This window comes from Pelobates fuscus, chromosome 8 (assembly GCF_036172605.1).
Source record: "Pelobates fuscus isolate aPelFus1 chromosome 8, aPelFus1.pri, whole genome shotgun sequence".
NCBI classification, from domain to species: Eukaryota; Metazoa; Chordata; class Amphibia; order Anura; family Pelobatidae; genus Pelobates; species Pelobates fuscus.
In genome coordinates, this window is record NC_086324.1 from 108,700,961 (window position 1) to 108,723,711 (window position 22,751).

At 46.0% G+C, this 22,751-nt stretch overlaps 1 protein-coding gene across 1 annotated transcript in view; it reads right to left on the reverse strand.

Annotated features, from left to right (window-relative positions):
- FOXK1 (forkhead box K1) overlaps positions 1 to 22,751 on the reverse strand; it is a 388,665-nt gene that overhangs the window by 159,992 nt on the left and 205,922 nt on the right. The window contains exon 5 of the mRNA XM_063430220.1: positions 18,983 to 19,176. Within this exon, the coding sequence (XP_063286290.1) occupies positions 18,983 to 19,176 (194 nt within the window). The remainder of the gene's footprint in view (positions 1 to 18,982; positions 19,177 to 22,751) is intronic.

Genomic DNA, 22,751 nt, shown 5'->3' on the forward strand with positions numbered 1-22,751 from the left:
GGTTGTGGTGTCTGCTGCAGTGCTTGGAGTCCTCAGGAAGCGCTAGGAGCATCCTTCAACGGAGGTACCCAGTTGGGGTGCCTGTCAATCCGTTACAATAGGCACCCCCAAAAAAGGAACTAAGAGAGAAGGAGCCAAAGCAGTTTTAAGTCATCTGTGCCAAAAAGCAGAGAGATAGGGCAGACAAATGCTACTGCTTTAAAAAACAGAAGTTGTCTGTACTTGCATTTAGTCTGGTTCATGAAGAGCTTGACTAAGGGCCAGACTAAGAGGCGATAGTAGTGGAGAGTCAGGATTGCTCAGCTTTTCTAGCATTCACCATCAGCTAGTGTGCACTCTTCCTCTTCACTTTCTCCATAGTGGCACCTGCTAGTGCTACTTCAATCCGTAGTGGACCACCTGTTTCTGTGCAGTCTGGTAGAACTATGCCTACTACCAGTCCCATGTCCACTACTCCTCCTTGCAGTGGCACGGTTACCACCACCAGTGTAACTGTGTAAATACCAGTGCAGAAGCAAGCACTGTGCAGATTCCAGTAGTCACACTTCTGCTGCTCATCCAATTTCAGCATCAGCAGGCTGAAAGGTAGAGGCTAAGGCAGGCCACAAGCAAACCTTAGGACTTTTTTGAAAGCATTGGATACGGGCGATTTGCACAAAGCTAATTTTTCAGGAAGTTAGCCAGCAAGGAAAAAGTGGTGGGTGATCTTACCAGTGCCAGGATGAACCATCACCTCCACAGCTATCACAGGGCTGCTTTATTGAGGAAAGAGGTAGGAAGTGGTAAGGCAGGCAACATAGCTACTACAGCCACCACTAGCTCTGTACAATCTCCAGTTAGGCAGGGCATGGGAGGTGTTTAAAAACCAAGAACTAGGTACTGCCAGCCAATGACCATGGTCGGTTGGAGCATTGTAACAGCCCACCTTTGAACCATTTGGGGGATTTCACTCCAAGGCAATGTCCAAACAGAAGGCCAATAAAATTATGCAACTTGTTGGCAAGCTGATTGCTGTTGTGGGTGCTTCCTTCTATGATGGTACTGCTTCCTTTTCTATGACAGAAGTGGAGCCTTTCAAACAGCTGATACTCTCGCACTCCAACAGGAAGATAGTCCCCTTGCTCTATCAGACCTGTGAAGTAGTGAAAATGGAGCTTTGAAAGTAAAGAATTGCGCTCTGTAATTCCCCCCCCCCCCCCCCCCAATATTAGACAATATTCACAGGTTGGAAGAACTGAGAATGTACAAAATAGGTAAAACACACCAGTACGCAACCACATGGGAACCGTGGCGATCCTTTCTAACAACTAGATCTTAAAAAAAAAAAAAAAAAAAAAATGAAAAAAAAAAAAAAAAAGTAATACCAATGGGGGAGGAAATCGACACACACACTAATGTAGATATTGGGAGAGAGAGTATCACGGAACACTTACACGAAACTCCACGCACGTATACCAAGTTATTCCGGGGAGTGTACCACTCTAGGAGAGAGAAAACATTGTAAAACTGTGTAAATGTGAAATTAACGAGAAATCTTCTATTAGGCTTCTTGTCACGTTTGTAAACCAAGATATATGTTTCAACGGAATGTATAAATTGTAGACTGTTCGTGTTTCAAATGTCAAATGAGTACATTGTAAGATGTCTAACTTGCAAAAGCAAAATAAAAATATAATAAATAAAAAAAAATAAAGATTTACCATTTAGGCAAAAAAAAAAAAAAAAAATGTTTTATTGACTGAGACGCTAATTAGAGATCACTATCTGAACCCATATATTATTTGTAGTGAAAAGAAGGGAGGAATTTCCAGATTCAATAAATTGTTTGATACATTGGATAATGTTAACCATGTTCCTCCATTTGACAAATGGGAAAAGGATATGGGAAAACCCCTTCCCTTGTCAGAATGGATAAATGCTACTTCCCTTGTAAAACAAAGTATACATAATATATCTTTATTAGAAACACATCTAAAGATTATTTATAGATGGTATATGGTCCCGGCCAGACTTCATAAAATATCCCCAATATATTCAAAAAGAATGTTGGAGATGTAGAAAAGAAGAAGGTACTATGTTTCATATATGGTGGGCCTGTACGGGTATGAATAATATCAAGACTCAAATGTTAAGACTAGTGAAAAGTATTTTTAAAGAGATTGATGTAATAAGCCCTGAAATGTTTTTATTTAATATGGACTATAAATCAAGGGACAAACATCAACAATATATTATGATTATTAGCAATAAAAATCAATATTGCCAGAGCATGGAATTCATCTAATTTACCTTCCTGGCAAGAAATAATGGAACAGATAAGGTTCCACTATAAGATGGAATCCAATATAATTTATAGTACTTCAACAAGGAACTCAAGAGATCTTTGGCTACCCTGGACTTCCAAGTTTCCTATATAATAACGAACTACTGCTATCAGGCCCTATTTTTTTTTTTTCTCCACCTTTCACTTTGTGAAACCTAAGTAAAGCTATAGATACATTTTCTATTTAAGAAATGTATGGTCTATTGGCTTCCAGTGACTATATATAACAAGGAAATGGCAACTGTTTCATAATTGTCACTTTGTAGTTGTTTTCTTATATTTCTTTTTGGATTGTGATGTAGTTTTTTTTTTTTTTTTTTTTTAATTCTTTATTTTTGTTGTGCTTGAAAGAACAATCGCACATCAATAATGCCACAGCAACAGTTACAAACACTTGTAAAAACACATTTCCGTCGACTGCTATACAGCATTTAGCTTAAACGCACAAAATGTTTTAAATTAACAATACACGCTAAGTACAAGCTGAGTAACTACACTTGTCATAGTGGGTTAAGTTGTCGTTTAGTGACAGTAGTTTATAATTAATATGTAATATCATCGCTGCAATGTCGTTTGTATAGTAGCATTAGTTCTCCGTAGACATGACATGCATAAACATATGTTGGTTCTAGTATTTATAGATAGCAGTTACAGGCTATTCAACTTTGCCTCGCTGGTCATAAAACAGCCATTAGTGCCTCTACTTTGAGAGTGAGTGAAAGGCAACATAAAAACAATAAGTAGTAGAGGGGGCGGGGCCGGGCCGCCGGGCCGACTGGACGCCATCCACATGGGCTCCGGGGCCAAAGGAACAAAAGGGCACGAAAATAGCCCCAGAACACGCCCAAAATATACCCCAGATGTCCGCACATTACATACCGCAAGACAGGCAAGCAGGGAAGACCGGGTCCGGCCTCCGTGTGGCCGAGAATCGGAACGACAGCGGCCATCACACGCAGCATGGAGCCGCGGAGACACCGCGCGGTATGGAGATGCCCTCGGCCCGGGGCGCGGCCCCGCCTCCCCCCTCCTGGCCGGCGGGGGTTATCCCGGTCCCATGGCGGGGGCACGGGCCACAGCGGGAACCCCGTGTGAGTCGGATGCCGACCGCCTACACTGGCGAAGGCCGTGTGAAGGTCAGCCAGCAACAGCAGACACAGCCGCAGAGGTGGAGTCCTACCCCCCGGAGGCAAAACCCTGGCTGAGATTAACAGACGCCCGAACTTCCACAGAGGTCCCTGAAGCTAAGTGCCGGACAGGGCTAAGCCCCACAACCTACAGGGACACTCCTTAAGGGCCATATAATGAGGAATGTTGCCTCATGAAGAGCCAAGATGGCCGCCAAATGTGCAAGCTGCAGGGAGGTACGCGGGGTCGCCTGGGCCCTCGGTGTGACGGATCCCACGGATGGACCCCTCCAGGCGGCTGACTGGACGGCGCGGAGCCGGCCCTTATCCCAGGATTTGGTGGTGGTCCAGGGAAGGATGCCCCCAACTTTGCGAGCCCTGTGTCGCCGGGGCGAGCTGGACACCCGGCGGACCGGTGGTCGGGGAGGCGAACACCGGCGACAAGCATGAGACCGGAGAAGGGTGAGGCACCATGGGGCTGGAGCTCTGACGGGGAACTGTGGGAGTTGGGGAGGTGCAGGGGACAAGGGGCCGAGGACTTTTCAGGGGTGGGAGTCTGCCGGACTACCGACATCCCTGAGTGCCCACAGCACCGCAGTGTCCCCGGTTGCACGGCCGGAGCAGGCCTGGAGGGGAAAAGAGGGGGACAGACGCACCGGGGGTGCTAGAGAGACCTTGCAATGACCGACCAACTGGACAAAAAGGGGCACACCTGGCATTGGCATACTAGAGGCCACAGTAGAGGGCAGCCCGCACAGCTACAACCTACCTTGCCAGGCTCTGCTCTGCCACCTCTAACGGAGAGGCTCAATTAATGCCGCTATACAGCTCCACTTCGCCTGAGCACTGTCCCACGCAAAGGATAAATCAAAGCAACGAAGGACAGATAAGGCTGCTGGGACTGTTTCATGATACTCCGTTTGTGAACTCGTTCTTTCTGCAATTATAGCTTTTAGTTTTTACTTGCTTTGATTATTTGATACGTGCTGGTCGTTATTAAGTTAGCTTAAAATGCTACAGGAATTCATAGCATATGCTATTATACCCATAGGGGTCAATGATTGACGCTGTTTATAGCTGCGTATATAGTTGCTGCCAGCTACATGACGAGATGTGAAATAGCCTCTTATTACCTACATGACAACCTTTATTGTATATAATGCCGGGCTAATACAATGCGTTCCACATGGGGCCAAACTTGCCACTTCTCGTAAAGGTGGGAGTCCTTATGCAATATATATATATATATATATATATATATATATAGTTTGTTTGCTTACCTATGATTATCCCTCTGAAAATCCTGCTAGTTAACAAGTACATTTCCAGGCACTGTTTGAAGTTAAATAACGGTTGACTCTTATTTCTGAAATGTCCATACTGATAATAGTACACTGTATCCAGTGTACAATGCCCTAATGGGATACATATCGGCACGGTAGACGTACTGATTTAATACAGCACAATAACTGCGTTATACGTTCCAACGTCTCAGCACTTCCGCATCCTGCCTAACCCAAAGCACTGACACAAGCCAGCGGTCACGACACTCTTGCATACAGCCTGCAGACACGGACCACAGGCATACACCTACTGACATGGGATACTGGCTCGAACGACTAACATAAAGCACCCACATAATCAACACACACGCAGCACAACACTTACTTAGGGTTAGACATGAGTATGGCTCAGATGACTACACGGCCTGCATAATGCGTTAATATACCCGGTGAATATGCCCTTGATAACATTAACTAAAATTTAGAACACGCAAAGTATATGTCCACTTAATTTACTTAAATACACGTTTATTTAACCAAGTATAAGACGCCCCATGCGGTAAACGCCATTGCACGCATAGCTGGACACAGGTATGGCTCGGACGACTAAACGGCCAGCAAAATGCGATAAAATGCCGATTGAATGCTCTTGATGTGCCAAATTTCGCTAATCAATGCATATTCAGTTTTCTGTATTATTTGTTTGCTCTGACTTGTTTGCCTCTGCGCAGGCACCCATATGTTACTTTTACTGATTCATAAAATGCCTGCCCAAGCTCTATGGCGACTCTAATAAACATATTTAAAAAAAAAACAAAAAAAAAAACAATAAGTAGTGTTTTAAAACTAGAAAATAAAACATGGTGGGCATCATTAAGTTTAGTCATAGGCAGTGGCGTACATACCAGGGTCGCGGCTGCGACCGGGCCCGGCCCACCAGGGGGCCCGGCCGCCCCTGCGACCCGGTATGTAGCCACTGGGCCAGCCTCTTCTCCTGGGGGGCCCTAGAGCCGGCCACCTCCGGGCCCCCCGAGGCTGGCCCTGCGGGCACGCGAGGGAGCACTCTCCCCTAAGTGCTTCCTTTTCAGCTCCCTCGCGCACCGCACTGATACCGGAGCCGGAAGATGACGTCATCTTCCGGCGCCGGTATCAGTACGCGGCGCGCGAGGGCGCTGAAGAGGAAGCACTCAGGGGAGAGTGCTCCCTCGCGCGCACGCCAGCCTGACTGCCCGCCGGGTGACCGGCCCCCCCAGGAGCCCAGCTGCACCACTGGACCCCAGGGAATCCCCTCAGCACTCCAAAAGGTAAGGAGGCTGGGGGGATTAAATAAAAAAAAAAAATGTGTGTTAGTGTGAGTGTGTGTGTTAGAGTGTGTGTGTCTGCTAGTGTCAGTGAGTGAGTGTGTCTGAGTGTGTGTCTGCTAGTGAGTGTCAGTGAGTGTGTTACTGTGTGTGTCTGTTACTGAGTGTGTTTGTGTGTGTGTGTGTGTTAGTGAGTCTGTTTGATGTCTGTTAGTGAGTGTGTGTTTGTAAGTGAGTGTGTATGTATGTCTGTCTGTCGCTGAGTGTGTCTCTGTCAGTAAATGTGTGTGTCTGTTAGCTAGTGTGTATGCGTCTGTTCGTGAGAGTGTGTGTGTGTCTTCAGCACTTACCTTTCTCCAGCGCTGGACTCCCTTGGCGCAGGGGATCCCTCCGACTCTAAGCTCCGATTGCGCATGCGAGGCAAGAGCCGCGCACCCATTCAAACCGCCCATAGGAAAGCATTACTCAATGCTTTTCTATGGACGTTCAGTGTCTTAGAATAGCGGAAGCGCCTCTAGCGGCTGTCAGTGAGACAGCCACTAGAGGCTGGATTAACCATCAGTGAAACATAGCAGTTTCTCTGAAACTGCTATGTTTTCAGCTGCAGGGTTAAAACTAGAGGGACCTGACACCCAGACCACTTCATTGAGCTGATGTGATCTGGGTGTCTGTAGTGGTCCTTTAAGTGTGTGTGTGCATCAGCATGCACTGGCGTACATACCGCGGTCGCAGGGTTCGCAGCCCTGCAACCCCTGCGACCAGGTACCCGCCGCAATGTGTTGCGGCCCCGGCTCGCCAGAGTAAGTGCGGGGGGTTAGGGGGGGCCCACGGATCAATTTTCGCACCGGGGCCCCATGGGTCATGTGTACGCCACTGGTCATAGGTCCTAAATTCAGTATGTATACAGCTCAAATTATGGTGTAGTGAAGTCCTCGCTAACTGACATGTAATACACTCTACAGCTGTATGATCTATCCGGACACCATTCTAATCTTAGAGGTATGCTAACTTTCCATGAATGAGGCAGAAGTAACACATGACGGTCTCATGTAGTGTTAGTCTATTAAATGCAGTTTGGCACTGCAGAACATCTAGACCTATACCAGAAGGTGATACATAGACATAGAGAAGTTATTTACAATCAATGACTAGAGAGGCCAGGCTAAGTGGTCAAATATGAGGGGGTATACGTGCGGCTAATGGCGAAAATTACAAAAGAGTGGTAAGTCTTCCTCGGGTGTATATAGATGCCGAGGGTGGCCTGAGATGAATGACTCATCTGGATTTATGACTGTCCCGTTCAGACGACTCCTTCCAAAGGTATATCACAGCAGAGAGCCTGCAGTCCAGACATGGCAACGTGCCAGGAGCAGGCAGGGTGTTCGCTGGGGTGTATCGCTGTAAATCTGCGCCATGCTTTATTTGACTGACTGTATGAGTATTGGTTAGTCCCGGTTGCAGATCTCCTTGCTTGGCTCGGTCGCGGGCTGCTTGGTTTCCTGCGCAGTCGGTTCGCTGTGTCTGCCATTTTGGGTCTGTCTCGAAAGGCTGTACCTCTCCGGATCTTGCGTCTGGAGTTGGTAAGTAGGCGGTGTATCCGATGGTGTTTGCTTGCTGGTTGCCCCATGATGGTCTTTTTCAGGCCTTGACGGCTCTCTGTAGGTTTCTCTTTTGCCGCCTTTAGAGCGGCACGGTGAGGATGCCTGCTCGTCTTGGGAGTGAGGTCCGGGAGGGGAATTACTGCTGTCCCTCCGGCTTCCCCTATTGAGCCCTGTGTTGTGCTGTCTGGTGGCGTACCTTGTGCTGCTGGCCAGAAGAGTGCCTCAAGCTTCTCCCATAAAGCGCTGAATAAACCATTGAGACGGAGCTCGGTTTCTTCCTTGGCACTGTACATGGCTGCGGCGTGCGGGCTAGCCGCCATTTTGTAGGCCTCAGTATCGTTTTCTCGTTTTAGAGATCTTGTCGCTTGGGTACCCTTCGTTAGGGAGACTGTAAAAGGGTGGTCCGCGATAACCCCCGCTGGACCATGGGGGGGGGACGAGGGCTCTGGGTCCAAGGTCTCAACGTCATTGGCGGCAGGAGAGCGGCCGTCTCCCCTGTGCCCGCCATGCTAGTAGGCCTTGCTGGGGTGTCGGGTGCGTACCGGTGGAAATGTCGCTTGACGAGTACCGATTTGTGCACCCCGTTGTCCCCTTGCTTGTGGTGGTCCTTTTGTAGCTGTAAGTCGCCGCTATTTTGGTACATATTGCCATTCAGTCGGTTCAAAGCAGGAGCTCCTGCAGCCTGCGACCGTTCAGCATGGCCTCCAAGCCCCGCCCCGTGATGTAGTTTTTACAGTAAAACAATGATGTATTATGGAAATCTTATATAATCAATGTGAATTTGATATATATATATACCAAAATGAAAAGAAAAATTTATAAATAAAATAAATATAAAAAAACACTGCATACATGTTCACACAAACACAGTACATTAACACCAAAACACCGCACAAGCCCTTCAAAATGGCACAGTTTAGAGAAGTAAGGGGTACACTGACTCTCAATGTACCAACTTAGGGAGTGATCAGTGACAAACTAATTAAGTGGGAAAAAAAAAAAAGATGCTGTGCTTTAAAATTTTCATTCCCAAATCCTAATGTGAGCAACAAGAAGCCTAAATGTATGTAATTATTGGCATGTATGTTATTATTGGCATTTATATAGTGCAGCGCTTTACTATATGACAGAGGGGCAAATGTAACCATAAATGAGACAATTACAAAATATTACAAACAGTATGTTGTATCTTCCTCTAGTTCTTCAGGCAAGATTCTAACTGGGAGCTTTGTTTTGGCTCAGCGTTGGATTTCTCCTGCTATGAACTTGTCACGGCACAGCCTGAGCCCTGCAGAGACCTGGCTGGGTTTGAACTCACAGCTCCAGCATTCCAGTCAGGTTCTCTACCATGATATCCACCAGGGGGCTTCAGTTTTTGTTTGCATTCTTCTGCTTTCTGATCCCTTGCCTGGATTAAGCAGCACTGATCCATCTGCAACCCTTTTCCAATTAGGGTCAGCTGCATCTAATTAGCAGGCTGTAAAAGCCAGTCCTGCCTGAAAGATAGGATCTGGTCATTTTGCCTGTTTGATGTTTCCTGACGGATCTCTGCTTCGCTACTGACTGATTTCCTGGACTCTTACCTCTGCCTGCTTTACCGACTATGTCACTCCGCTGCCAGCCCTGACTTCTGCTTCGTCTGACCCTGCCTTTGGATTACCCCTTTATCTGTACTGTGTTTTTGGATTTTGCCTCCCCTTGTGCCATCCCCTGCAACTGGGCTCCAACTTCTGGTAAACTGTTACATAAGTCCCCTGGTGACTATTCCAGAACTTCTCTACTGCCCTGTGAAACTTTCACCCACGTTTTCCCTCGTTTATCTATGAGAGTGGTGTTGATCAGTGATAGTGAATTTTCCCTAGCCATGGTCTTTTGTATCAATTTGCCACTCTCTGTATTTTACCTTGTCCCCAAACCACCTGGCGAGGAGCCCAAATGAACGATACAAGACAAGGTTCAAAGTGACTTCTGAGCGATTATTGAGCCGTGTAACAGGTTAAATACAGCAGGAAACAGGGCTAGTCGTTACAATCTTAATAAAATCATCTATCTTATCGTAACATCTTAACCTATGGCAAGCTTGCAGGTGTATCTTCATGTTTACGCCTTGCACAAAGCTAAGTGTCACTATAACTACGCACTAAAAATAATATGCATACGCACTTAGAATTTAAAGATATTTACTACGCAGTTCTGAATTACACATTACTGCAGTTATGATCAAAGGAAGAAACAGGAAATAAGGCAGACAGACAGAAACATAGGATATAACACTAACACTTGTTGTAACGGAACCGCTGGCACCCCGACCGGGTACCCTCCGCTGACGGATGCTCCTAGTGCTTTCCGAGGTCTCCAAGCACTCTGCCTGACACCATAACCACTGCAGACCCCACGAACCGCCGCAGCTTGGTTGGGGTCTCGCCGACTCCACCCACTCTGGACCCAAGACCAGGGTCCAGCTTCCAGTAGGTGGACCTCTCCGAATTCCAGAGAGCAGGAACAGGAACAAGCTCTTAGCAGAGCTCAGCGATTATACCCTGGGGAGTATAGTGATTATAGCAATCCCCAGAGAGTAGTTCTCCAATCCCCCAAACATGAGCCGAAACTTCATGAAGGTACAAGATGATCTGAGGTGCTAGCACAGCCAGTCTGCTTTTATTTCCATCGTACACATATAAGAACGCCCACAGGGAGGGACAAAACAACCAATAGCATAATGGTTACAACCCCCAGGTTCCCTCCCCTCAGATAACCAGTTAACATAATTATTACAGCCAGGGAAAATACAGTTTTTATACATGTGCTATAACTTTAAAACCCTACATCCAATCTTCATAACAATTACATATTTGAACTCAGCACACTTCAAACATAAACCCTTCCAAAAATCAGACAAATCCCTCCAGTGGATCAAAAGTTAGGTGGAAGTCCTTTATGACCGACCGCAAGCACATTTTCCTGCCCAAAACAGTTCCATAGATTTGGGCTGTGCGGTCGGTCAATTTCATGCCGAAAAACGACTAAGTCCCATTTTGAACGGGACTTAGTCTCTGGAGCTGCAAGTTCAGTATGGAAGAAGGTAAGGGTCAGCGGTGTTCGGTAAAATGTGTAGCCGATTTCAGTTCCACAGAATCTTTAGCATACACCGCTGACCGCATTCGAATGAACAAAGATGGCCGCCGCCACGTGCAATTAACCTGCAGTAACCTCACAGCCTGGGAGGTAAATTGCCTGCACACTTTAACTTCTGGGTGGTCCGCCTGTGTAATACTTGGTTCAGTAAGCCCTATTTACTGAACCAAGTGGGGGAAAGCCAGGAACAAGTTATTTTACAGGTCTGGGGACATAGTCTTAAAGGAGCATTGTTCAGCAAAGTCACAATATGTCCCCAGATGGTTCTTAAAGGGCCATACACACACAATAAAAGTTCATACTTTTCAGGGGCCATAGTCTTAAAGGGTATTGTTACCCAAAGTCTCAATATGTCCCCCAGACAGTTCTTAAAGGGCCAGCAGCAGTACAATAAAAAAATACCATTCACTGTGCTTAAAGGGCCAGTAGTCGCACAATAAAATACAATATGCCCAAATATAGTTCTCTAAACGTACCAATTTTCCAGGGGCCATAGTCAGCAGGTAGGAGGCGGGCAAACAGGCTTCTCCAATGCCCAGTGGCGAGGTTGGTTTCATCACACTTGTCATACAATGTTCTATAGCTCTTGTCTAGGGGTATATTCACTAAGCATTGGATATAGCTTTCAAATAGCTGCCACGCTCCAAGGTAGCCAATTTTATACAGACTGAACATCCTGTCATCTGTAACTTGAGACTTGGGTCAGTATAGGCAAAATGTATTTGTAACGGATCACCTGTACTCCGACCTAGTACCTTCCGTTGATGGACGCTTCCTAGCTTGTGCCGAGGACCACAAGCACCGCACCGGACACCACAACCACCGCAGACTCCACAACCGTCGTAGCTATACCGGAGTCTCGCCTTCTCCCTTCCACCCTGGATCAGCTTCTGTCCTCCAGGACCGTGTGGGAAAGACCTCCAGGAAAGCGTATGAGGAACAGCTCTTAAAAGAGCTAAATAATTAGAGCTCAGGGGAGTATACAAGTATAGCAATCCCCAGTGTGAATATAGCAGTGGGCAAACCTAGCCACTTCAGACTAGGAAACTGTGTCTTTAAAGGTTGTCCAGAACATTGCTGCCATATTGTGTTTAATGTACTGTACTTGCTGTATAGAAATGTATCTGTACTTGTATTCCTACCGAAAGCCGCCAGCATTTACCTAGCTGTTTCACGAACAGCCGTTTTACCGGCTGTTCGTGAAACAAATTATGTACCGAACCCAAGCCCACACACAGAGGGTCGTGTGGCACCAATTACCAGATTGTCAGACATCTTGGATCCTTTGTCTCCCCAGCGGTGTTTGGTCGTCGAGCGCGTGGAACTGAAAACGGCTACTCGACGACACGAACACCGCTGTACTTCCAGGCCGTTCGGGAGCTCCGGTCTTCTCCTATTGTGGTTCCCCATCGGTGTTCGGTACTTTTTAACGAATTTAATAAGCAAATGTATTTCGTACGACGTTCGGTTGTTTTAGCTGGGATCTGAGCGGTAATCACACGAAATGTGCAAATAAGGTGAATATTATTGAGGTTGTAGATTTAAATGTGAAATGCCGGTTCTGCTGCACGGAGGGATAATCCACTTAACGGTGTATTTCAGAGGGAGTGTCCCTCTCGTGCAGCAGTGCCTGATGGGAGAATTGCTCCAAATGTTAAGTCCCCCATGTAGTCCCTTACTGTGTTACCCCTGCTATATCAGTAAGGAAACCCCTTGCATGGGGACTTGCATAAATACTGTAAGCTGTGAATAAAGACCTCAGTTGACTCCCAGCACTGTGTTTCATCCGGTTACTGGGGGATTTGGGATATTGCCTTACTTTTCAGCGCTGACTGTGGATTTACCCTTGGAGATTGATTATGCTGCATTGAAACGGCAGACATTAAAGGAGCTACTGGAAGCCAAGGGTAAAGTAGCCAGCAATAAATCCAAAGCTGTGCTGATTGCTAACCGTGCACCGGAAACACCGTCCAGGGCAGAATCCATTACAGCCTTTGTTTACGGACAGGTAAAAGACAAAATCCCATATCATGCATTTAAGATGTTTTGCGAAGAAAAGGATGAGATTGACGGGTATTTGCAAGATTTTGAGAGGCTGTGTGATTTGCATGACTTGGAACCGGCAGTATGGGTCCAACTACTGGCAGGCAAACTCTCAGGTAGGGCAGCGGAAGCCTACCACACTGTACCCCGAGAGGACAGCAAGGATTATACAAAAGTAAAAAGGGCGATTCTAGAAAGATATGCCATTACCCCGGAGGCATACTGGCACAAGTTCAGAGGCTTGCGCAAACCGGAGAAAGATTTGCATGCCGAGTGGGCGCACAAGCTGGATCAAGCATCACAAGGGTGGATACAAGCCAGCCACGCCATCACTATGGAGGAGCTGCAACAGCTGATGCTGTTAGAACAATTCTTTAATGGCTTGTCCCCAGAGGCACAAGAATGGGTGAGAGATCGAAAACCCCTCACCCTAACTGAAGCGGCCTGACTAGCCGACCAGCATTTTGATGCCAGGAGGCATCACGGGCCCATAACTAGGAATTATCCTCGACCCACCGCGCAACCCAGTACCTTAACGCCTACCGGCCCAATAGCACCACTGTCTAGACCAACGCAGGGGAATCCGCCACCTCCCTCCCGATATAATGGCCGGGCTAACATCCAGTGCCACACATGCAAGCAGTGGGGACATATATCCCAAGAGTGCACTCAGAATCGGAGCCGACAAGCGTGGAACCAAGTCCGACAGAATCTGGCACCAAGGGCCGCTGCCCATCATTACCAAGTAGAACCAGCCACCCAGGAGATATTGAGCGCTCAGGCAGAGGAACCCCTAGGAGTACTACACGAAGTGATGTCAGTTCGAGCCACCGACAACAGGCAGCATCATCGCCAGCTAGTGACCCTGGAGGGGAAGTAAGTACAAGGGCTCCGAGATTCAGGAGCCACTCTAACATTGGTAGCACCCTATTTGGTTCCAGGTTCGGCACACACTGGCGGATCAGTGGCAGTACGAGTTGCAGGGGGAGCAGTGTACCGACTACCCACTGCCAAAGTACATTTGGATTGGGGTGTGGGAGAGGGGACTGTAGAAGTGGGCCTAATGCAGAACTTACCAGCGGATGTTGTACTGGGGAATGACTTGGGCCAGATGACCTCCTCTTTTATACCCCAGGCTCCACACCAGTGACCACACGGCAACAGGCTCGCACCACGGTTCAACCAGCACACTCTGAGGCTCAGGTAAGAGACCATGACCCCCACACGACACGTATGACCTGGGATACCCCAACTAAATTCGAGGCAGAGGTGAAGTTAGACCCCACGCTACAGATATACAGGGACAGAGTACGCACCGATCAGGCCGGGTTAGAGGGGGAGCGGTACACATGGGAGAAAGGGCTACTTTATCGCATTGCTGAAAGAGGAGTGGGGGGGGGGTCGGTCACAGTGACGACTAAACAGTTAGTAGTTCCCCAGAAGTATAGGCAAGAACTGCTTAGGATTGCTCACGACATCCCCTTGTCTGGGGATGACACGTACCCGATACAGGTTGACCCACACTTTTTTCTGGCCAGGGATCTCTAAGGATGTGAGGCAGTACTGCACCTCATGTGACATTTGCCATCGAGTGGGCGAGCAAGGCCACAAAGCCAAGTTATGTCCTCTTCCCATTATTGAAGAACCCTTCAGTAGGGTGGCCGTAGACATAGTGGGGCCCTTACCCAAGCCCAGTCCCTCCGGGAAAAGATATATTTTAACCGTAGTAGACAACGCCACCCGGTACCCCGATGCTATAGCCCTCCCCAATATTCACACTGAAACTGTGGCAGAGGCCTTAATGAAAATATTTTCCAGGGTGGGGTTTCCCCAAGAAATCATATCGGATAGGGGCACCCAGTTCACCGCCGAGGTCACCCAACATCTGTGGAGGATATGTGGCATTAAGCCAATAGTAAATTACGCGTATCACCCCCAGTCCAATGGTTTATGTGAAAGGTTTAATGGTACTCTTAAGCAGATGATCTGTACGTTTGGAGAGGATAATAAAGACTGGGAGCGTTTTCTACCACATCTGCTCTTCGCATATAGAGACGTACCCCAAGAGTCGACAGGGATTTCCCCTTTCAAATTGCTGTTTGGGAGAAGGGTGCGAGGGCCGTTAGACCTAATTAGAGAGCATTGGGAGGGAGAGAATAGCCCAGATGGGACCCCTATTGTATCTTAAGTGCTGGAGTTCAGGGACCGCCTGGAGGCGCTAACTCAGGCTGTGCGCACCAACCTTCAGGCGGCCCAACAACGCCAGCGCCGCTGGTACGATAGGGGAGAGGGGGAGAGACCGCAGCTTTCAGGTGGGACAAAAGGTTTTGATTTTAAAACCCGTCCGCACAGACAAGCTGCAGGCCATCTGGCAAGGCCCATACCAGGTGGTGGAACAGAGATGTGACACCACCTATGTGATTGGCCCCTGCTCAGGGGTAGGGAAGAGACACATGCTCCATGTGAATATGCTCAAACCCTACCATGAGAGGATAGAGGACGTGGCGGCGAGAATCTGCCCCTACCTGACCTATTGGAACAGGAAGAACAGACAGAGCCCTCCAAGGGAGTTTAGCTGGGAGAGCAGCTAAGCCCTCAGGAGCGTGCCCAGGTACACTGATTGTAGCTAAAGGGGCTACCTTCTCCAATTTGCCTGGGTACACTCTGCTAGCCACTCATCGAGTCGAGACCCCGGGACAGCTACCTATGCGGCAGACTCCATATCGTGTCCCTGAAGCAGTCAGGGCACATATGAAGAATGAGATTGAGGAGATGTTGCAGCTAGGGGTTATTGAACCTTCCGATAGCCCCTGGGCATCGCCGGTAGTGCTGGTACCTAAGAAGGACGGCACGACACGTTTCTGTGTCGACTACCGGAGGCTAAATGACAAAACGGTGTCTGATGCCTATCCGATGCCCCGGAAAGATGAGCTGCTGGATAAGATGGCACGGGGCCAGTATCTCACTACCATAGATTTATGTAAGGGATACTGGCAAATTCCACTAGCCAGGGATGCCATCCCCAAGTCGGCGTTTGTCACCCCGTTTGGCCTGTATCAATTTCGGCTCATGCCATTCGGGATGAAAAACGCCTGGCAACCTTTCAGCGGATGGTAGATCGGCTATTGGACGGGTTCCATGAATATGCATGCGCATACTTGGACGACATCGCCATATATAGCCAGACCTGGGCAGAGCACCTACAACACATAGGAGCCATTCTGGATCGTATCGGAGAGGCAGGGTTAACACTGAAACCTAGCAAGTGCCATATAGGGATGGCAGAAGTGCAGTACTTGGGCCACCGGGTGGGGAGGGGGCAAAACCCGAACCAGCCAAAATTGAAGCCGTAGCCAAATGGCCCACCCCTAGGACAATGACCCAAGTGCTAGCGTTTCTAGGTACTGCAGGGTACTATAGAAAATTCATGCCCAATTATAGTGCCCTGGCCAAACCCTTGACTGACTTGACCCGCAAGAACCTTCCTCGACAGGTTGTCTGGGACCCAGAGTGTGATCAGGCATTCCAACAACTAAAGACTGCTTAAACTAATGCCCCTGTATTTGCTGCTCCTGATCCAACTAAAATATTTCTTGTCCACACAGACGCTTCAATGTTTGGATTGAGAGCAGTGCTGAGCCAAGTTGGAGCTGATGGCGGAGAGCATCCCGCAGCTTACCTGAGCCGAAAGTTATTGCCACGTGAAGTAAGCTATGCCGCCATTGAGAAAGAATGCCTGGCCGTGGTGTGGGCCCTCAAAAAGTTACAGCCGTATTTGTATGGACAACCTTTTTCCTTAATCACAGATCACAACCCGTTGGTGTGGCTGAACCGTGTGGCCGGGGACAATGTCAGGCTGCTGCGCTGGAGTTTGGCGCTGCAACCTTTTGACTTTACCATTCATTACCGGCCAGGGAAGCAAAATGGTAACGCCGATGGGTTGTCCAGACAAACTGAACTTGAAAAATGATCTGTGAGTACTCCTCCGGACATCCCCAAGCTGATCCGTTAGGATCAGACTGTGTATGCCGGCTTGGTTCTGGGGGAGCATTGTGGCAAACCTAGCCACTTCAGACTAGGAAACTGTGTCTTTAAAGGTTGTCCAGAACATTGCTGCCATATTGTGTTTAATGTACTGTAGTTTAATGTGCTGTATAGAAATGTATCTGTACTTGTATTCCTACCGAAAGCCGCCAGCATTTACCTAGCTGTTTCACAAACAGACGTTTTACCGGCTGTTCGTGAAACAAATGATGTACCGAACCCAAGCCCACACACAGAGGGTCGTGTGGCACCAATTACCAGATTGCAACATTGTTGCAATAGGTAATAAGTGTGTTCCTAGGTGGCTGTCGTTCGACTACTGACCACACGGCAGTCGGCCATCTTGGATCCTTTGTCTCCCCAGTGGTGTTTGGTGGTCGAGCACATGGAACTGAAAACGGCTACTCGACAACACGAACACCGCTGTACTTCCAGGCCGTTCGGGAGCTCCGGTCTTCTCCTATTGTGGTTCCCCATCGGTGTTCGGTACTTTTTAACGAATTTAATAAGCAAATGTATTTTGTGCGGCGTTCGGTTGTTTTAGCTGGGATCTGAGCGGTAATCACACGAAATGTGCACTCAGACCCAAGCTATCTACCGAACATCTGTTCGTGCAAATAAGGTGAATATTATTGAAGTTGTAGATTTAAATGTGAAATGTCGGTTCTGCTGCACGGAGGGATAATCCACTTAACGGTGTATTTCAGTGGGAGTGTCCCTCTCGTGCAGCTGTGCCTGATGGGAGAATTGCTCCAAATGTTAAGTCCCCCATGTAGTCCCTTACTGTGTTACCCCTTCTATATCAGTAAGGAAACCCCTTGCATGGGGACTTGCATAAATACTGTAAGTTGTGAATAAAGACCTCAGTTGACTCCCAGCACTGTGTTTTGTCCGGTTACGGGGGATTTGGGATATCGCCTTACTTTTCAGAGCTGACTGTGGATTTACCCTTAATACCAGCGGAGATCGTGGGATTTAATATTGCCGCTCCGCTACAAGCAGTTCCCCTCCAATCACGCGACAAGACTACGTGTTGAGGGTCAAACATGTACAGAATGAACTGAGGGTTTACTGTCTTTTATACAGGTTTTCCCACAAGGTTACCACCCATGTGCACCTTGTGGTACACAGGACACAAAGCCAATCAAAACACTCGTGTACAGTTAGGCACGCCCCGGTAATGTACACAAACCCTCCCCTCTGCCTGTGATACAATTAACAAACAAAATGGACTAACTCAATTACCCACAGGCAGAAAACACACAGAAAACACCTCAAAACACCACATATTCCCACAAATTATACATCCGTGGATAGCCCTGATCTGGGCGAACAACATATCCAAAAATCACTGAATCAGAGCAGGGGTTCAAAAGTTTTGTTGAAGTCACATTTGACCGACCGCAAGCATGGCTTTCATGTCCAAAACAGTTCCAAAGATTTAGGCTGTGCTGCCGGTCTATCTTCTCCTCTATCCTGAAGAGAATTGGCTTAAATGGCTGTGGTAAGCCAATTATCTCCAGTAACAGGAAATAAAGTCCAAATCTAAAGTCCAAAATCTCCATTAACAGGAAATAAAGTCCAAACACTGTTACAAAACCACATAAAAATACATATCTCTTATAATACAATGTTTAACCTATATGTCCAACATATCCCCAGATAGCTTGGATCTGAGCGCTCAATATGTCCAAAAAGCGCTCAGATCTCACGAATACAGTTGGATCGCCCTAGGGTTAAACAATAGCAAGGGCTGATAAGAGATTGAGGAGGGACAAAGCAGCCAGTTTCAACTGGTCTGGCAGTGTCCCTGGGACAATGCCCTGCTGGAGAACAAAAGACAGGAAAAAGGAGGAGGGTGAGAGGCACATTTTCCCATGGATTTAAAGGGGCAGAAAAAGTGTTTTAAAATCCAAAAAGTTACAGGGGCAAAGGTTAGCCATTACTCCTCTCCAAGAACAAGTGGCAAAGGGCACTTCGTCACAGTATTATTCCCAACAATCAGCTAAAGCTAAAGGGAAATGACATCAACCATCAAGCTGAATGTTATATAACAATGTATTTCCAATCTGATCTGTTAAGTCATGTGTGCATATTGAGAGAGAAAAAAAGGCATTCTTCTAACCTGGAAGAAAGTGGACCAAACGGAGTACGAAAACAGGAGGCTCCTCTCTGTCTCCTCTTTCTGAATGCTTGCTCAGCTAATTTAACTTCTGATGTAGGATCTATTCTCCAGAATGAACCTTTCCCAGGCTCCTCTTGTGAACGTGGCACTTTAACAAAATACCTGTTCAAAGACAGATTGTGACGTATGGAATTCTGTGCAGGGAAACAAAAAAAAAACACATAAGATTTACAATCTTGATACACAAACACAATTATACTCAACTAAATGGCGCTTTGAACAACTTTACAGTAAAGAACAGTCTAAATATTATAGTCTATCAATAAATACATACACAGTGGTATAGGATGGGTGTAGTCAGAAAAAGAAAGTACATCCTCCTTTAATTCTATGGTTTTACATATCAGGACATAACAATCATCTGTTTCTTAGCAGGTCTAAAAAATTAGGTAAATACAACCTCAGATGAACAACACATAACATATTACATACTGTCATGATTTAACAAAAATCATCAAAAGCCGAAATGGAGAAGCCATGTGTGAAAAACCAAGTACACCTTATAATTCAATAGCTCGTAGAACCATCTTTAGCAGCAATAACTTCATGTAATTATTTTCTCCATGAATTTATCACTCTCACACATCATTGTGGAGGAATTTTGGCACACTCCTCTTTTCAAAGTTGCTTCAGTTCATTGAGCTTTCCTGGCATGTGCATATGTCATGTGGCTTAGCAGTGTTCATACATTTTAAGTATTTTCTGGAGTGAGCAGTGGAAGCGTTCTTTAAAATATTTACTTTTGTTTGTGTGAAGACTAAAGATTTGGGCAATGCAAAAAATATAGCATATTAAAACGGATACTCAATGACTGCAGCTTCTGCAGAAGCTGAAAGTACACCAATGGACCTCCACAAAGCATCAGAGCCAGGTGGGGACCTATTTAAAATTATTTGCCCCATTACAAAATAACTGGACCTGGGGATTCTTGGCATCATAACTACTACAGCAGGCTGTAACTGCAAAAATATATTTATAATATAGGGGGGAAATATGTGCATTGCCTCCAATAGAGGGGGGGGGGGGGAAGCAATAAAGGAAAAAGAAATTTATGGTATGTACTATTTTGTCTTTTCCATCTAGATTAGATGTAGTGTACAACAAGCAATCCCAGAGAGTAGGCATACTTAATTTCACCACTGCTTGAAGTACCATGCGTCCAAAAATAGTATCCTCAGAGGCCTGTATGTCTAATTTACAGTGCTTGGAGAAAGTGTGCGTGGAGGACCAGGTGGCGGCTTTGCAAATCTGAACTGGAATCGCAAATGCTCTAACGCCCAAAATGTAGAAATTGCTCTGGTGGAATGACCTTTTAAATGAAGAAAGGTAATCTGAAGGAACTTGTAAGCTAAAGTAATAGTTTCTTTAATCTAGCTAAGGAGCCATGAGATATTTATTTTTATCTTGATAAGGAACATAATTCCTGTCAGAACGCCTAAAAGATCTAGTCTTTTCCAGATGGTACTGAAGGGTGTGCTTAACAGACAATGAAATTAACTTTTTTTTTCAACTTTTAAAGATTTTGACAGAAGGTTGGGAGAACAATTTATTGATTTACATTGTCCGCCAAAGATATTTTAGGTAGCACTAATTCAAAACTATTTTATCCAGATGAAAAACAAGATAAGAAGGATTAGCTGCTAACACTTCTAGTTCCTCAAGTCTTTTAGCTGGTGTAAATACTACAAGAAAGATCGTCTTAAGGTATGAATGTTTAATCTTCAATCCTGTAAGGATTCAAAAGGAAATTCACAGAGTGCTGAAAGGACCAAATAAAGATCCAACGGAAGGACAATTTCTCTCATAGTAGAAAGGAGATAAGCAACTGCCCTGAAAAATCTGGAAATCAGAGGATCTAAACAAAGTCTCTGATGAAATAAAATATATAGCAGAAACTTGGACTTTCTAAGTTGCTGGATGTAAGCCCTTGGCAAAACACAACAGAATACACAGGATGAAAGCTGTTAAAGAGTTTTTGTAAATTGGAAGGCACCATGAATAAACCTTACTCATGGATTTTTTCTTTGAAGCAACCAGGATATCAGTACTTCCGAGCTTAAGCTGTTAGAGCTCAATATCTGCCATTCAGAAACCACACTGTGAGATTGAGTCTTCAAATGTTTTGCTTGGAAAAAAAGAGATCACTCGCACACCCTGTTTGGAGGGGAACACTGCTATTCTCTCTTCAAACTCAAAAAATTCCTAAGGTTAATTCCCTATCATCTTACATTTATAGAAACACTATAGAGTCAGGAACACAAACATATATTCCTGACCCTATAGTGATGAAAACACCATGTAGGCTACCTTAATGCCTTGAATTTTTTTTTTTATTATTATTTTTTTTTTTTTGAGAATATGCAAAAGAGAATAAGTCATCCAACCAATGATTAAGTATGCATTATTTATTCATCACATTTTTTTTAATTCTCAAAATGTCCCTATTCGAGAGCAAAAATCTTTGTTGGAGTAAGTTTGTAGCGGAGAGCTGATATTCCACAGGTTATCTCCACTCAAAATCCTAGTGAGGCTCAGGAACAATATTAAAAATCCATAAGGCAATAATTCCAGCAGGCAAGACAATCCAATAATATCCCAACATCAATCCCAATGACTGTACGACACACAGCATCAGAAGCAGAACTGAACTTTTAATCACACAACCTTCTTTTAATGCTTTCTCCTATGCAAGGGAGGGATTTACAGTAATTATACAATACACCAATCATACACGAGTTTCCACTCACACAACCCCTCCCCTTAGTATGACACATAATCCCATTATGCAGGATACAGTTCCCCTTGTTTTCTGGGTGTACCCCTAAACCTAGGGGTACCCCTTTGAAAATGACATCCCCTGGTAGCCCTGATCTGGGTGAGACACATATCCAAAAATCACCCAGATCGGACCAGCGGTTCGGGAAATTCCTGGAGGTACTAAAAAGACCAACCGCGCTGGAGTTAACAGCCGAAAAGGGTTCCATACATTTTGGCCCTGCGGTTGGTCACAGAAAAGGGAATGAAATGGCTTGGGTTATGAGAACTGGGGAGGATTCGGGTAAATCCCATTGTTCGTGGGGTTCTTTCTAACGAACGGGGAGCCGTTCGGTAGTTTTTACACAAATTGGCAGCAGTGTGGAGGTCTCAGCTGTGTTTGCCTAACCGAGTGTCCAATTTGGGTTCCAGACACCCGACGGCAAAACACCGCTGTTCGGGAGTTTAAGATGGCCGCCGCCACGTGTTCGTGTCCCGAATGGGGGCTACCCAGAGGACAAAGTACATACTGCACGAATTGCCAATTACCCGTTTGCAATATTGTTGCGAACGGTAATTGGAGGCACACTTACTCCTGGGGTCGTCTGATTGTTCGATAGTTTCACTTGCATAATAACTGGAGTGATTTTACAGAACAATCAGACGAATGCTGCATACACTTGACATACACATGGCAAAATTAAACCGAAAACATGCGAATATACATAATTCTAAGGACAGCCCAATGCCATCCGCTACAAAGTTAAAGGGCATATTTCCTCCATTTTGTACAACGTCTGCAATTCTTTGAATACCCATCATCCTCCTGGACATCAAATTTAAATCTATACTATCATGAGTATTTCAACTGGAGCCTCATAGGATAATTTATTTAATAAAATAAAATATTTCTTTCATTTAATCAATTGATTTTTATGTCTTTAAAGGATCACTA